Genomic DNA, 14,962 nt, shown 5'->3' with positions numbered 1-14,962 from the left:
GCAATGGAGGCTGATGCCTGCAGGAGGACATGCAGGCCACGCAGGATCTGTCCTGCCCTCTCCACGGGCCATGGTGCTTCATTTGGTGTTCCAGTGAGGTGGGAAGCTGCTGTGATGAAACAGCAAACTTCATGAGTGAGTGGTCTTCAAGCGCTAAATTTGCATGGATGCCTCCAAGTATTGCCAAGGTTGACGATGACCAGTGTAAGTTTTATGATGAAAGCATAGAATGTCATGAATAATACAGATTAAGGTGAAGAAATTCTTACAGTGAGGGTGGTGAAACACTGGCACAGGTTGCCCAGAGAGGTGATAGATGCCCCATCCCTGGAGACATTCAAGGCCAGGTTGGACAGGGCTCTGAGTGACCTGATCTAGTTGAAGGTGTCCCTGCTTATGGCAGGAGTTGGACTAGATGACCTTTGAAGGTCCATTCCAACCCAAACTATTCTATGATTCTGTACTTCTAAAAACATGTGATTGCTCCTGTCTGTTCCCATGCAAGGACTATATGGCCTCAAATGAAAATGACAGGGAGTCAACTACAGAACAAGAGAGAGGATATATTTCATTGTACAGCACAGTAAAACTGTGGCGCCTCCTGCCACAGGACGTTGCAGCTATGGAAAGTTTACTGCAGTCCACAGAACAACTAGAAAAATCCTTCGTTGACAAACAAAACTTAACACTTGTATCTTCTCTCCTCCTCAAGAACTTCTTGAGCCACAACTTGAAACGATGCTGCATTGTTGCCTGTACTTGTCCTTAGCATCTGTTGCTGGTGGGTGTCTCTTACAGTCAGACTCATGTCTGACCTAAATAAACCTAAGAGAAAAGGAGCTAAATAAAAAGAAACTGGGAAGAAATTAAATTACTGTAGAGGACAGGTAATGAAGAAGGAAGTGGCACCTGTCCACTATTAGAAAGAGGCTGAAAGGCAAGGTGGGCCTCACCCAAACATCCCAAACATAATTTGATATTCGTGTGAATGCTTAGGTATCAGAAGTTTCCTAGAATTAGATTTTATATAATTTTTAAGTCTGGACAATTGTATGTATATGTATAGATATATATATTTATGTGTGCATCTTTAAAGTAAATTTCTGGTCATTAGTCAGAATGAAATCTATGAAATACGGATTTCCAGTGCTTAAATCAGAAGTCTTCCATTAAAGGTCTTATTTGTTTATTCCATGGTATTGTGACAAATTTAGGAAATGAAACAGCTAGTAGAGGTTTGCAAATGGTAATAAGTGTAAAAATATTGATTTAGACAAAAAAATATCTGTTCTAAGAAGGCAAATATCTTTGTTTTCTAGGTCTCTGGCCATCTGAAGAAGTGCTGGCTTACTACTGCCTAAAGCACAATGAAATATTCAGGTAAAGAGTTAAACATAAAAAGATAAATTCCAATCTGTTGGTTTTATTGTATCTGCATGGTAAAGATTGCTATGATTTACGTCTTCAGATTAAATTTAAAATGTTCAAGGTGAAAGCATGTTGCTCTTAACAAAGAATTCTGAGCTGCCTTTGGGTACTAATATTGCACAGCAAGCTTTCTGATATATGTCAAAGACTTTTGATTTCCACTCAAGGCGTTTTATTTCACTTTGATTTTTGGGAAACAAAGGTGAAGCTCCAATCGATCAGTACTGATTGTGAAGGTCAGGAAAAATAAGAGACATTCTTTAAACTGACATCTGTTGCAAAAGCAAGCAAAATATTACCTGATAAAGTAAATAATAAACACTGCATATGGCAATGGAAGAGCTTGCAACTGTATTTGTGTTATGAAATAATTTTGAGTATTCCTGCACTTTTATTTGCTTTTGGAGGGTTTTTTCACATTTTCTAAACTTATAGAAGACAGTTATCAAGGCTCCAATAGGAGCACCTGAAAATAAAATCCATCCTGCATCCTCTCACTCTCCCCTTGAGTACACAGAGCCTTGCACTTGGGAATCTTTGAAGTTTCATTCTCGAGAGAATGAATGGAGTGCAGGAAAAACCATTGTAACAATGCATTTGCAGGTATAAATTGAGTCCTGAGTGAGGGTGCAAGGCTAATACCAAGTAAACCAGCGTGGGGTACACAAAATCCCTCAGTCTGTGTACATATGTTGTTGGTAAAATAGGGAAGACCAAGCTGTAAGTCCCTGCCCCCTGTACCAAAGCTGAAAATGTATCAGCTATGAGTGGGTTCCTGCAGCTCGCTCGCACTCCAGTCTGGAATCAAAGACCTGACTCCAAAGCGTGCCCTGGTTCGTAAAACCTCATTTCTGCTCTGGCCACCCCCTGAATGAAGCCCACCCCATTAGAGGCAGCTAACACACCTAGACTGGGAGTTGCTGCTCCTTCCTCTGAGCGTAGCTGGCCACTGACTTCTGCTGTTATACTGATGTCCCTGGTGTGCTTTGCCTGCCAGACCCACTCCGTGGCTTATACGTTCTACTGGTGCTCAGAGGCTCCTCACAGCAAACCTCCCAGTGCTGCCCACTGAAAGGGTGTTTTCCTAGTCTGAGTTTCAAGCCTGTATACTGGGCGGCAGCGCTCAGTCAAACTTCTGTGGAGGACACGGGCAGTTTCATACCCTGATTTCTCAGGATTGTGCCCTCTCAACAGTACACTCAGAGTAGAGCTCCTTATTTTCATTCTCAGGGATAAATGTCACTAAACATTGCCTAAGAGGTGGGTAGGATTTTAAAAATTTGCTAATAAAGGAACTTTGCACTGAAATAAATCGTATGCATAAATATGTATGTGTATATGGTTGTATGGATATGCTTGTATATTATGTACATGCACATTTAGTTCAAAATGCTTTAAAAACCCCACACTAGATACTCTCTGTGTTTATTTCAATAAGCATTATTATGATGAAGGATTAAGTTATTTGTGAATCTTATATATAACCATATGATTATACGTTTAATATATATGACATGCGTGGTTTAGAAAAATGAAAACTTATGTGGGCAAAAAAAATAATTATTCTATTTAAACCACAAACTGCAAATTTCCCACATCTGTTTTATATTCTCCTTAGGTTTATGTACAGCTTGTTCCTGTGAAGTGTGTCCATCCTCTGTCTAATCTCTGTTAAACAGGACAACTAAACTTTTTGCAAATAAAATTTGTGGAGGCTGAGAAAAATAAATCTATCCCATCCAGACAGGGAACATTAGTATATGGTCACACAGCCTAGTGCAGTGGCCTCAGTGAACAAAATATTAGCATATGTATGCTGATCCTGGTATGGCACGATAGATGCTCTTCCTAAATATCAATGTTGAGTGAGCAGGGAGGTAATACTTTCACATAAAACCAGATATTCAAATGTTGGTGTTTTAGGAGAGAAGAAAAGGTACACACACACACAAATCTGTGTAGCTGAAATTCCATTTTCTGCCTGTCGAAAATGTCTCAATGGGAAGGTTTCTGCCAGCTGTAAGAGTTGCCATAGATTTAGCTATAAAGCAGCGTGTTCGTAAACCGCGGCTCTGGCTGCTGCTCGGAGTGGTTTGGGCGCAGGGTCAGCACCCTCCCTCCCTCTCTCCCTCCCCTCCTCCCACCCGGGCAGGCCTTGCCTCTGGAGGACTTTCTTTGTGGCTGCCCTGCAAGCTCCCACCCAGCACGCTATCTGCGCCGAATTATATTTCACATGCACGCCTTAATAACAGCGCGGTATGGTCCAAGTTAAAAGCAGCCTTTTAGACCATGTATTCAACCCTCTGCTCGGGCTCAGATTAGGCTCTTGACACCAACTTCGTTTAGTTTTCTGAGGCTGAACTGTTGCCGTTCCCATCGTTGTTCATAACAGTACTGTTTGTAGGTCACTTGCAGTTTTAAGTGCTAATTGAAGGATCGGATTTCTTCATGTGTAATTGTTTTGCGGTATATGGCTTGTTTTAAAACTTCTCTCTTTTTAATATAAGGCGTCTGTTAGGCATAACTGTATGGAGAGATATATAAATAATATTAATTTCCCCATTTACTTCTCTAACTGTTTTTGCAAGAATGAATGTGGATTAACATTGTTATCCTTTCCTAACAATTATCTTTCGCTACTCTAGCTAGTTTAGTTCTAAAAGACAGAGCCATTGACAAGGGAAAAAAGGGAACCTTCTCAGATTTTTCAGCTCAGCGGTGGTAATGTTGCACTGAACACTAATGAGGGAACCCCCACTGACTTGCCTGCTTTGTGACTTTTCTATTTCATAATTATTTTTAAAACGCAAAACGACATGAGGTAGCCTAGTCATGTCTCTACAACTTCCTGGTAGCTCCGTTCTTACTGCAGATGGCAATTTGTTCTTGTAACATATATGTCTCTCTGACCATTTTCAATCTAATTTGTATGGGTTCTACCATTTCCTTTCTCTCTTTCAGGGACCTTGCTGTGTGTGAGCTAGGGGGTGGCATGACATGCTTGGCTGGGCTCATGGTAGGTCTTTTCTCAATTCCAATCCCATTCAAAGGAAGAAACAAAAGGAAAAATGTTCCAGTGCCTCCAACTGCTGGGTCAGAGAACTGTCAACAGCCTCAGCTGCGGTCAAGCTGCAGAGTCTTGAGAGACCTTCTAGATTGACTTGCTTTCGTATCATATTGATTTTATGGTTGCCTCGATGAGCAGAAACATTTTACCTCCGTGTAGTCAATATCTCTTGTTGTGACATTCCAGGCCACGTACGGTCTGTCTTTCATTGCCATAGCCGAAGCTTTTTTTTTTTTCAGATTATAGTCCCATTTGCTAAGATACAGGAATAGCCTGGCGAATCACAGTTGGAGCACCATGATATAGCTGCTAATGTTTTGCCTGCATTATTACACCAACAAACATGATCCAGAGCTCTCGGTAATTAGATTCTTTTGAATTAGATTGGCCATTCAGGAGAGTCGTTCACCATTCTCTGGGTTCTGAGTCATGTATTCAGGAGATATTATGTAGCAGTGCAGTGCATTAGACAAGTTTTTATGTCTCTACAAATAAAAGCATATTGTTACACTGATTGGCATTTGACAAACCTGTCGCTCTTATACAATGTGTCGAGGTTACAGCCCAATGTGCGAGCATGTCAAAGCTCACAAAAAAATTACCCTTACAAAGCCATCTGCCTGCAATGCAAAGTTATATGAAGGGCATCAGGCAGTCAGACAGAAGCAAGCTGAAAGGCAGAGTGACAGCCTTGTATGATGGCTCTACTAGATAAACAGAAGCCCGCAAATGAAAGCCTCTCAGAATACCATCATCCGCTGTCACAATGCAATTACGGAACAGAATGATAGCAAGATAGAGGCTCCCGCAAATGGAATGATAAAAGTATTGACTGATTTGATTGAATGATTAAAATAATGCAGACATAAAATGAAAAAAGATTGAAGATTGTTACAGAGAAATAGGTGAGGAAGCATGATACTGAAGGCTTGTCACTCCTGTCTTCACTTCCACACAGACAAGCATATTTGCTCATTGTTTGCTGTGCTCTTTTTTTTCAGGTTGCTATTTCTGCAGATGTCAAAGAAGTTCTGTTAACTGATGGAAATGAAAAGGCCATCAAAAGTATCCTTATTCAGATAGAAAACTCGTTTGTTGTGCTCGTTCCTTTTTACCGACTGAGTAACAATCGATATAAAGACAGACAGCATGGGGTGTATTAAGAAAAAGTCCCCACATAAGTAATTAAAAAATAGACGTAGATTATCTTGAACAGAGCTACAGCTCCCCCCACAATAAATGCTGCATTTTCTTCTTTAATTAAAAATGTACGTGTTGGTATAGAGCAAGTACAGTAGTAAATATTTGTCTTATGGTTGAGTGCTGAAAGATTCCGTATGTGTGTGCTGCACGTTACAGGAGATGTAGCACTGAATCAAATCATGAGCTCCCCTTCACATATTCGTTTTGCACAAGACCTGGATTAGTTTTTCTTTTTTTACTTTCAGATAGTAGCCTCTTAAAACATAACCAGTATTTGTATATTGTCATAGCTTTTCCAGTGTATATTGAAATGCATGGTTTCATTGTTGCTGCTAAGTTATAACTGCCTGCAAATTACCCCTTTAGTGTGCTTAATCGATTATCAATTTATCATTATTTCTCTTGATGTAAGATTGCAAAACTCCTCTGTCTCTTGTAGAAAGTATTTTATTATATTTCTTATATTAGAATAAATTGCTATTATGCCCTTCTAATATGAACACATAGTTTAGAAAATTGAACTGGACTTTGACTAAGCGAGAGAATGAGTGAGCATAATTTGTGGCCACATTAAATATCAGCACAGAACAAGAACAGATATATACAGTGAATACTAATAGCCCTTAGAAATTGAGAGGGAAAAAAAAGGAAGATATCTGTTTGCTTTTGTTCCCTGGTAATCTTTCCATTTGCATCCAAGGCAGACTAGTTTTTTTCAGATTTTGGCCACTGCTTCATCAGAATTATTTAGACTGGAGTTCTGTATGTGTTTGAGAGCTAACATAATGAGTACTTAGTGAAAAAAAATAAGTTAAATTTGTAGTTTACAAAAATTGCAGTTGCTGATGGCTGTTAGAACAGGGGACATTGCAGTGCAAAAATATTAGCTACTGCCTTTAAAAAGACTTTCTCAGAGGTAACTGAGGTAACTATAGTTGCTTACAACAATTTAACAGTTTCATGGGAAAAAAAACCAGCCTGCTCTAGATCGTATCTTTTAAAACTTGAAGAAAGCCTTATAAAAGCCCCTTTTGAAAATGCAAGTTCTCCATTGCGTTTCAGGGATACTTATTTTATTAAATTCTGGTTTGATGTCCTTATATCTTGAGGAGGAATTATTCATTATTCTGTGTATTTTAACCAGCATCGCCCCTTCCAATCATTCCTCTGTGTCATTATGAAGATAAAAATGTGGGAGAAAAACAAGTGTTTCAAAACTAGCCTAACAAAACAAACGGATGTTTTATGGAAGCATATGTATTTAACAAAAGGTCGTTTTACCCACAGAAAGCTTCAGGTGAGCTCAGTAATCATCAAGTCAGCAAATATCCTGTGTAGCAGATTCTGTAAACATACCTGAACTTTTTTGAAATTTAGAAGTCTGCTATAGCAAGGAAAATTGGCAAATGCTAAAAGTATTCACGCAGTCTTTGGAATTAAACAAATTAAAGTGCTTTTATTCTTGAAGAAGATACTGTTCATATAATTTAATTAGCACACCTTAGTTTTTCACAACATGTTTTAGAAATATCTTTTCTTTCCAAAAGTCTTACAAGAAGTCTTCATCTGTATTCACTCAGTGAATCCCTTTCAGGGAAGCGATTGGTGGAAAGCTCTAACAGGAATTTATTTTTCTTTTTTAACATTTGGTGCTCTGAAGGCCCAGCATTCAAAGTGCTTTTATTGTGTCGGATTTTACAATGGGCTTAATATTAGCAGGGTGCCAAAGTGCAGCAGACTAAGAACTTTACAGTGTAGGTAGAATGTAGTCTTGAAAGTGCACATAAGAAAATTCATGTTGCATTTCATGTGTTTTTTGGTCTTCAGTAGTAATTCTATGATCTGTCGTATGGTAATTTTCTTTTGCATTCTTTTCTATAGTGACTAGCTATCATAGAAGTTTAGGCTAAATTTAGGTCTGTTTCAGGCACACCAGAGTCACTGAAATCAGTAAGAATTTTTAGTGTAACAGGAAACAGTATTTGGCACCAAGTGACACAGGCTACAAATTATGTATTTCTGTTAATTTTTATTATTGCTGGTGGTATTTTTTAATTGTTTAGCATACCAAATTAATGTGGGATAAAATACTGTTTTCTTTTCTAGATTTTGCTCTTCAGGAATAGTTAATGCCTAGTATTAGGCTTTTATGTAGGTATTACAGATTAAAATAATCTTGTTTAAAAATTACTGTTTACATCTTCCCTTTAAATTTCTTAGGAAGCTTAAATTACATGCCAGTCATACTCTAATATCCAAAAATTACTTTCCAAAAAGTAGAAGTGGTTGTCAACAAAAAAAAAAAAAGGAAAAAAATCCCTGTCAGAAGCCAGGAAATCACCAAGCAAGCCTGCTAATTATTCTTAATGGGCAAGATGAGCACATTAAGAAACAAATGAATACATCAGTGAAATGTAATTGAAAATCGACCTGGCAATAGTGCATTGCATCTGAGAATCTGCCTTTGTATTATCATCATCATCATAATTATTGTTGTTTTTGTTGTTGTTATTGCTGTTCAGTGAGCGTAACTAACAACTTTGCTTTGTGAAGTCTCAAGCTTTTGAGGATTTGATTTTTCTTTTAATTTTTGACATTCTTCGTATTATTCTCCATTTCATACTGCCATATGAAGTATTCACTATGTATGCTTTCAATATCTATATTAGGATATGTTATTGAAATGTTACAAGTTAAAACAATTTATGAATATGTTAATTTCAAATCATTGTGATTTTAACCATTTCACTCTGAAGCATAGCGCTATATTTTATATTAATCAATCAATGATCTTATGCACAAGGTTTATGGAGGTTTTTTAAAGGATATTATGATTTGGGTTACAAGTCCATTTAAAAGACTCCACTCTAACTCAGTCCTTTTGCTTATCATGGGCAGGTTTTAATTGATTTAACAGATCATTTATATTGGAAAATCAATAAAATAAAGACATGTTATTCCTTTTGCAGCTTTGTTCAAAACTTTCTTGTTGGTTTAGTGTGTTTTGTCTAAGTTCATTCAGTATCATTTAAATAAAGTATTTTTAAAAATACAGATATTTCAAGTGAATAATTAAGGTATACATAGGCAAAGTTGTCAGATTCACCCCCCCTTTGTAATTTTGGATTATATGCATTCAGATACAAACTTCCTAACTTAGGTAATATCTATGGCATAGTCAGTCATGAACATTGAATTCTTTTCCTCCAGAACACTGGAAGCATCTCTACTTGGTTCAACATGTCAAAATCCAAGGATAAGGTTCATTTCTAGTGAAAATTGTCTCATGTTTCAGAGAGGCTGTGTACCTTCTGCCTTAGCTCTATTTCACACCATGTGCTAGTGACTTGAACTACTGTCTGAAAACATCAATAATACAAAACATTGTTGCAGTGCACTATAATGGCCATTAAAATATAGTGTATGGATCTTTCAACAGTCCTGGGAAATTTAGGTTAGAAAGGTCATGTTCAGCCTGAATGCCTGAAGACATGGGCTTATAAATTATTTAAAAAAGCTAGTGTTAACGTGTTTACAACAATTATTAATAGTTTTCCTCAGTTATAGAGTTTAAGTGCCGTGTAGCTAATTTATAACCATGTTACTTCATGTTCTACTTAAAAACACCTTCCTTTTGCTTCACAGGCATAGACCATTCATTACTATTAATATTTCTCATAGCATATTGTGGAAGAGATTTAAAAGACATGTCGAAACTACAGAAATTTGTTTAAACCAGTTTTCTGTCAATCCATTTCTAGATTTTGGCTTCACAAAATGTCAGTGGAGCCTCCACAGTCAGTGGAGGGTGGCAGCAAGAGCAAGTTGCTGCATAGATCTATGTTTGATGTGCTGGAGTAGCAATGTAAAATTTATGTTTCTGAAAACACTATTAGCACAAATTAAAGATGACCAAACAGATAAAAGACTTTATGAAGGCATTAACAATGGAAAAAAATGTAATTTTAAAATTATTTTTATTACTGCTCTAGTTTTATAGAGAATTCTTAACAAATATGCTACAGATGTAAGTGAGATCATCAGGAGAAACCAAAATGCAGGAGTATTTAAGGCTCAGAAAGTATCAAGCTGGTAAGATTCTACTAAACTGTTTTACTGGTTCTTGCATGTAACTGTATATTTAATGTAAATGTGAAATGCATTCTAAAGTCTGAAAGTGTGGCCTATATTATTGATGCTGACACAGATGTACATACAATATAAGTAGGTAAGTGATGCAAGGCAGAAATTTAGTATAAAAAAAAAATTTTGCTTTTTAATATAACAAATACGGTATGATTAATCTTGGTGACATAACCTCTTTTTCCTTTTTATTTTTTTTTACACACGCTGTGTCTCTTCAAGCTGTAGTTTGGTGCATGGCTGAAATTTGGCTACTTCAGAGTCAGCATTACCCATTGTATCGGATATGAGTCTTGGAATGAATGTACCTAAATCACTGACAGGTTTCATTTTAGATAGCTCTGAGACTTCAGAGTGCCAACAACTCCCATTTTCCCCTGAGGCAGATGTTGGAGCATCCATGGGAGGTTTTTTGGTCATCGTGTCTGTGTCATGTTGTCACAGCAAGGACAGACAGTGTGCTGGGCCCCGTTTCTCATTGACGATGTCCTGAGGTCCAGGGTGCACCCAGCATTTTTCTCATAGTGCACCAGCTCTGTTGTCTCCAAATTAGCCCCAAATATGTGGTCTGGAAGGTGGACATTGTAGAGCTTCAGAAAATTTGGTTTCATATCATCTCCAGAGCCCTTCCTGACCCATCCTGTAATAGGTGGTGGCCACTCAGGTTAGCTCTTTAACTACTTCATCGAGGCATCTCCAGGTACAATAGGGACTGGAGGCAGCTGAAAATTTGAAGTGTGTTCATCTCTCGTCGTATTTTAAAAGTAAATTGTAAAGTACCTCACATCCGTGGCGTTGGGTTAAGAATTAGAATGTGCTTAGTGATAGCTACCCAAGAGCAAATAGTGCACTGTTATTTGTGTGTCTAAATCTTCTTTTTTTGATGATTCTCATTCCAAAAGAGCTCTCAGTCCTCCTCAAAGTAACAAAAGTAAAGCTGAAAAAGGGCTGAGAAAGGCAAGCTGTTACAGCAGAATAAGCTTATTAACATAGAGGGTTAAACCCATACAGTTTTAATGGCTATCATTCACATCATTTATCCCTATGCTTATGTGTCCGTTCTGTCTAGAGAAGTTCTTTTAAGTGAGCACTTATGGTTAGAAAAATTCTGCCTTCATTAGGGTGTACGTGCATGTGACTTAGAGCTCTATCTGTGCATCCGAATAAGTGCCTGCCAAGCAGACAAAGGCCATGTGGGCCCCAGAAATGATCTTTCAGGTTCCATGTGCTGAACGTTTCTTGTGAGCAGCCTCAGCCCCTCATCCCTGCTGAGGAGAGGTCGTGTGGTCTGTCCATCCAGAAGCTGAGATTCTGTAGATTTCCAATTGCCATCTACTTTGTATGAGATTTCAGATTTCATCCCTTGTCAAGACTTCAAACCTGGTCTTTTAGATATCAATCAAAGGCACATTTTCTACCCTGTCCTCATTTACATTTATCTAATGCTTAAGGTCATTTGTGATCATTTGAGTGTATTTCAGCATATGGAATCAGTGAATAATAGATTTCAGCCTCACGCTGTGAAGAAAGATTGTGTTTTACAAGACATGATGTTGTTTACTGGGTGTTAATAATCACTAATTAATAAACATATCTAGACGTCACCAAATGTTGCTTTTTAAGGAGTAAAAATGTCAAGTGTTTAACTTCTTGAGTGCAATAGCATTTGGGGCCATATTTGCATAAATAAAATAATTAAATTACAAAAAGTGAAGTACTGCATCAAAACATAACGCTCGTCATAATAAACACAGAATTTGACTTTTAGTTCTTCATTCTTAAGGCTTTTGCAGATTTGTTGTAACAGTGTAAAGTTTTGTAAAGTAAGTATTCAAATGACTCTCTAATTCCAAAAATAAATTACTATCTTGCATTTCTATATATTATACACTTTAATAGTTGATTTCTCCTGTCAAAATTAAGGTTATGCTTTGGTTGGTTATTTTAGAAGTGCTAGTTGATGGATCAATTCATCATATTCAGTAGTGACATGTGATGAAGGTAGTAACGAATGTATTTGATTACTTCTCAAGGCCTTGAAGAAACAAAAAGGTTGATGTAAAATCTGTAATATTACTGTAACCCTGATTCACTTTTCCTACAACCAAAATCCTTAGTTATATAATGATTGTGGTGGGGTGTGGAGAAACCACAAGAAAACATAGTGGTTTATAGGAAAGAATGCAGCAGTGGCATGCAAAGTGACATTAGGTGACTTTTTTGTATTGATCAGAGATTGCAGGCAAATGAATATAGTTATGTATTTGACTTACTGCACCATTAATTTAATCTCGAGAAGGCCTGTTCCTCACTCTAACACGTAATTTAAATAGTATCCAGAATTGTAACTTTGCACAATGTCCAGTGCTAAGTTACAAAATTTTTTCCATACGAAAGATAATTCACAATAGACTCTTCACACTGCACCTTCATCTCACTTCAGGATCTTGTAGACTTTTCCTTGAACAAGGAGTAGAAACTATCAGTGTGAGAGTCAGTTTGTGGTTGTTCCAGATATTTAAGTCTAGACTTGGAAAATATGCCAAAAAATGTATGGCACAAAAAGGAGCAATCCCGTATCAGCTGAGAGAAGTTAGATTAGGACAACCTGCCATACATTTATTTATTTGGATTTGTAAAAATACAGTAAATGAGCACTTATCTAGCTCTCTGCCAACTCTTGATTATTGTTTAAAAGTACAGTAATGTAAGCCAAACTGGCAGTTTGTCATATTATGTGTTATAATATAATAATAGATATTTAGTAAACAGTTTACTTCAGCAGTGCATATACAATTCTGTTTTATTTTTAGCTTCCATGAGTATGTTCAGAATTTCTTGCTTACACTTACTGGAAATAGGTACAGTAATGCCACCAAGTTACTAATAATGATTTTGCATGGTAAGGTGAGTTATTCATACCGTGTATGGGTTTGACTTTTTTTTTGTTTTTTTTCACAATTCAAAAACTATCCCTGAATCGTGTTGTTTACCCTATAACTTAGCATATGAGTTATCCTGATAGAGGTCTTTGTACCATCAACTGTTATCAGCTTGACCTGTATCATACATTGTTTTGAACATGTCCACCAATTATTAAATTAACAATAACAAAGTAGAGGAATCTCTACTATTTTTCTTCTCTTTATTTTAATGTGGAAAACTTCCTGAAGCAGGGGTTTGGGTAGCAGAATTTTGAAAAATTGTTGTTATTACAAATGTCGTGATGGAAAAGTTCTATCTAAGAGGAAGGCTGGCAGTATAAACGTTCTAAAGGTTAACAGACTCTGTCTGTCTTACCTACCAGCGAATTTGTTTTTTCTATCAGATTCCCTTGTCCGAGAAGACTGAATCTGTTATGAACAAAATTTGTACACTTATTGCTGATATGGGACCTGTGAGGTTTTTTAGTTGTGGACAAGTCTATTGTTTTGCTAAGAGTTGCCTCAGAGAGATAACATTCAATTTGTAAACAAGTAAATAAAACATCAAGTCAGTGAGAGAAATGCTTATGATGTCATGCAGTCTTTCATTTGATTAGTAATAATGTATCATATACTTTTTGTTCATTCATTCTATAGTCTACATATATGGTCACGTGACCAAAAGTGATGATTTCTTCTCCTTAAAGGTTAACAGATAAGTTATAATCTGTTAACTGAGATTTTAGTGTTGCTTACAAATGCAATGTATTTACAAGCTTCTGGAATTAAACCTAAAGAGAAAAAAATGTACTTTCTAAAGCCTAAATGTTGTTCAGTATAATAGTAGGGTAAGGTCTCAATGACAGAGCACTGAGCTGTATAATCCTGATTTCATTCGTATATTAATTACCTCTTCCTCTGTAACTGTGAACATGTGAATATTTTATCTTACTGCAATGCTCTTCAGATATGCCAGTTTCTAATGTGCCCTATTTTAGCTGGTCATGTAACAGTTCTGTCAACATAGGACAGCTTTAATAAAGACTCCCACTATGTTACCAATAATCAAATTGACCTGAATGTTGCTAAATTCAAACCTGTTGAAAGCATACTTATTGAACTTGTTGTGTTTGCCAGTTTAGCAACCCTGAAGGAATCTCTTCTGTTATCTCCTTTTCCAGTCTCCCCAGGTAACACTATTGCATGTTCAGCGTCTGTTGGCAAGGAGGAAGCTGCCAGAAGGAAAAATTCCTGCTCTTTGGTTCTTTCTGTCTTCATTTCATGACTTGATGTATGTGTGGCAAGAAACAATGAACAGTCTGTACATGTCGATTGTGAGTTTGTAACTCTCTGTCACAGAAAACTCAACTCAGGTGGAAACCATTCCATATCTCTGATCATACTTGCCCTTCTCTGTATGTTTGGCCTTTTCAATCTATTTGTTTTCAGATGAAGGCAGGCAGTACTCCATTCAAAGTGTGCATAAATGACAGATATATGTAGGGGAATAATGGTGATTTCTATTCCTCTTCAAAAAATGCCTAACAGTGATTTGCTTTTTCGCCTGCAGTTGGGCACTGAGGTGATATTTTCATGACACTGGCCCTCACGCCAGTGATGGTCAGTTCAGAGACCTTCATTTTCTATGTGAAGCCAGAATTATTTTTCCTGTTGTGCACTTTACATCTATCTGCACTGGATTTCATCTGCCATTTTATTGTCCAATAACTTAGTTTCATTCTTCTGCAATTCTTCACAGTCTCCTCTTTTCCTTAGTGTCTTGAATAACTTCGTAGTACCAGCAAACCTGACCACCTCAGTGCTCATCCGTCGTAAACATGTTGAATAGAACAGGTCCCAGGGAAATTCCACTGATTAAATCCCTCCTGCATTCCCTGTTTTTTGTTCCATTATTTAGCCATGCCAGAACTCTTCTCCAGTGGCTGTCTGCAGGAAGATTTAGAACAAAAGAATTTGCCTGCCTAATTTTATAATGATATTTAACTTTCCAAGTTTGTGATCCTTCATTTGGGTGTGACTTCAGCTTTTGGAGGAATGACATCTTGTTTCTAATAACCTTTCTTTACCATTTGGTCATACCAGCTGACTTTCACTAACTTCCAAGCATCTCCTATTTGTGTATTTCACCAAGTTTGGGTGACTTAGTGAAGTTGCAATTTGTTTTAAATTACATTGT

At 37.1% G+C, this 14,962-nt stretch overlaps 1 protein-coding gene across 1 annotated transcript in view; it reads left to right on the top strand.

Annotated features, from left to right (window-relative positions):
- CAMKMT (calmodulin-lysine N-methyltransferase) overlaps positions 1–14,962 on the top strand; it is a gene marked incomplete at both ends in the record, with an annotated part of 215,100 nt that overhangs the window by 173,998 nt on the left and 26,140 nt on the right. The window contains 4 exons of the mRNA XM_080342077.1: positions 1,320–1,380; positions 4,390–4,444; positions 5,497–5,560; positions 9,724–9,790. Coding sequence (XP_080198203.1) covers positions 1,320–1,380; positions 4,390–4,444; positions 5,497–5,560; positions 9,724–9,790 — 247 coding nt within the window. The remainder of the gene's footprint in view (positions 1–1,319; positions 1,381–4,389; positions 4,445–5,496; positions 5,561–9,723; positions 9,791–14,962) is intronic.

The sequence above is a fragment of the Nesoenas mayeri genome (genome assembly GCF_963082525.1).
Source record: "Nesoenas mayeri genome assembly, chromosome: 3".
Classification (NCBI taxonomy): domain Eukaryota; kingdom Metazoa; phylum Chordata; class Aves; order Columbiformes; family Columbidae; genus Nesoenas; species Nesoenas mayeri.
This window is presented reverse-complemented; position numbering and strand designations above follow the sequence as displayed.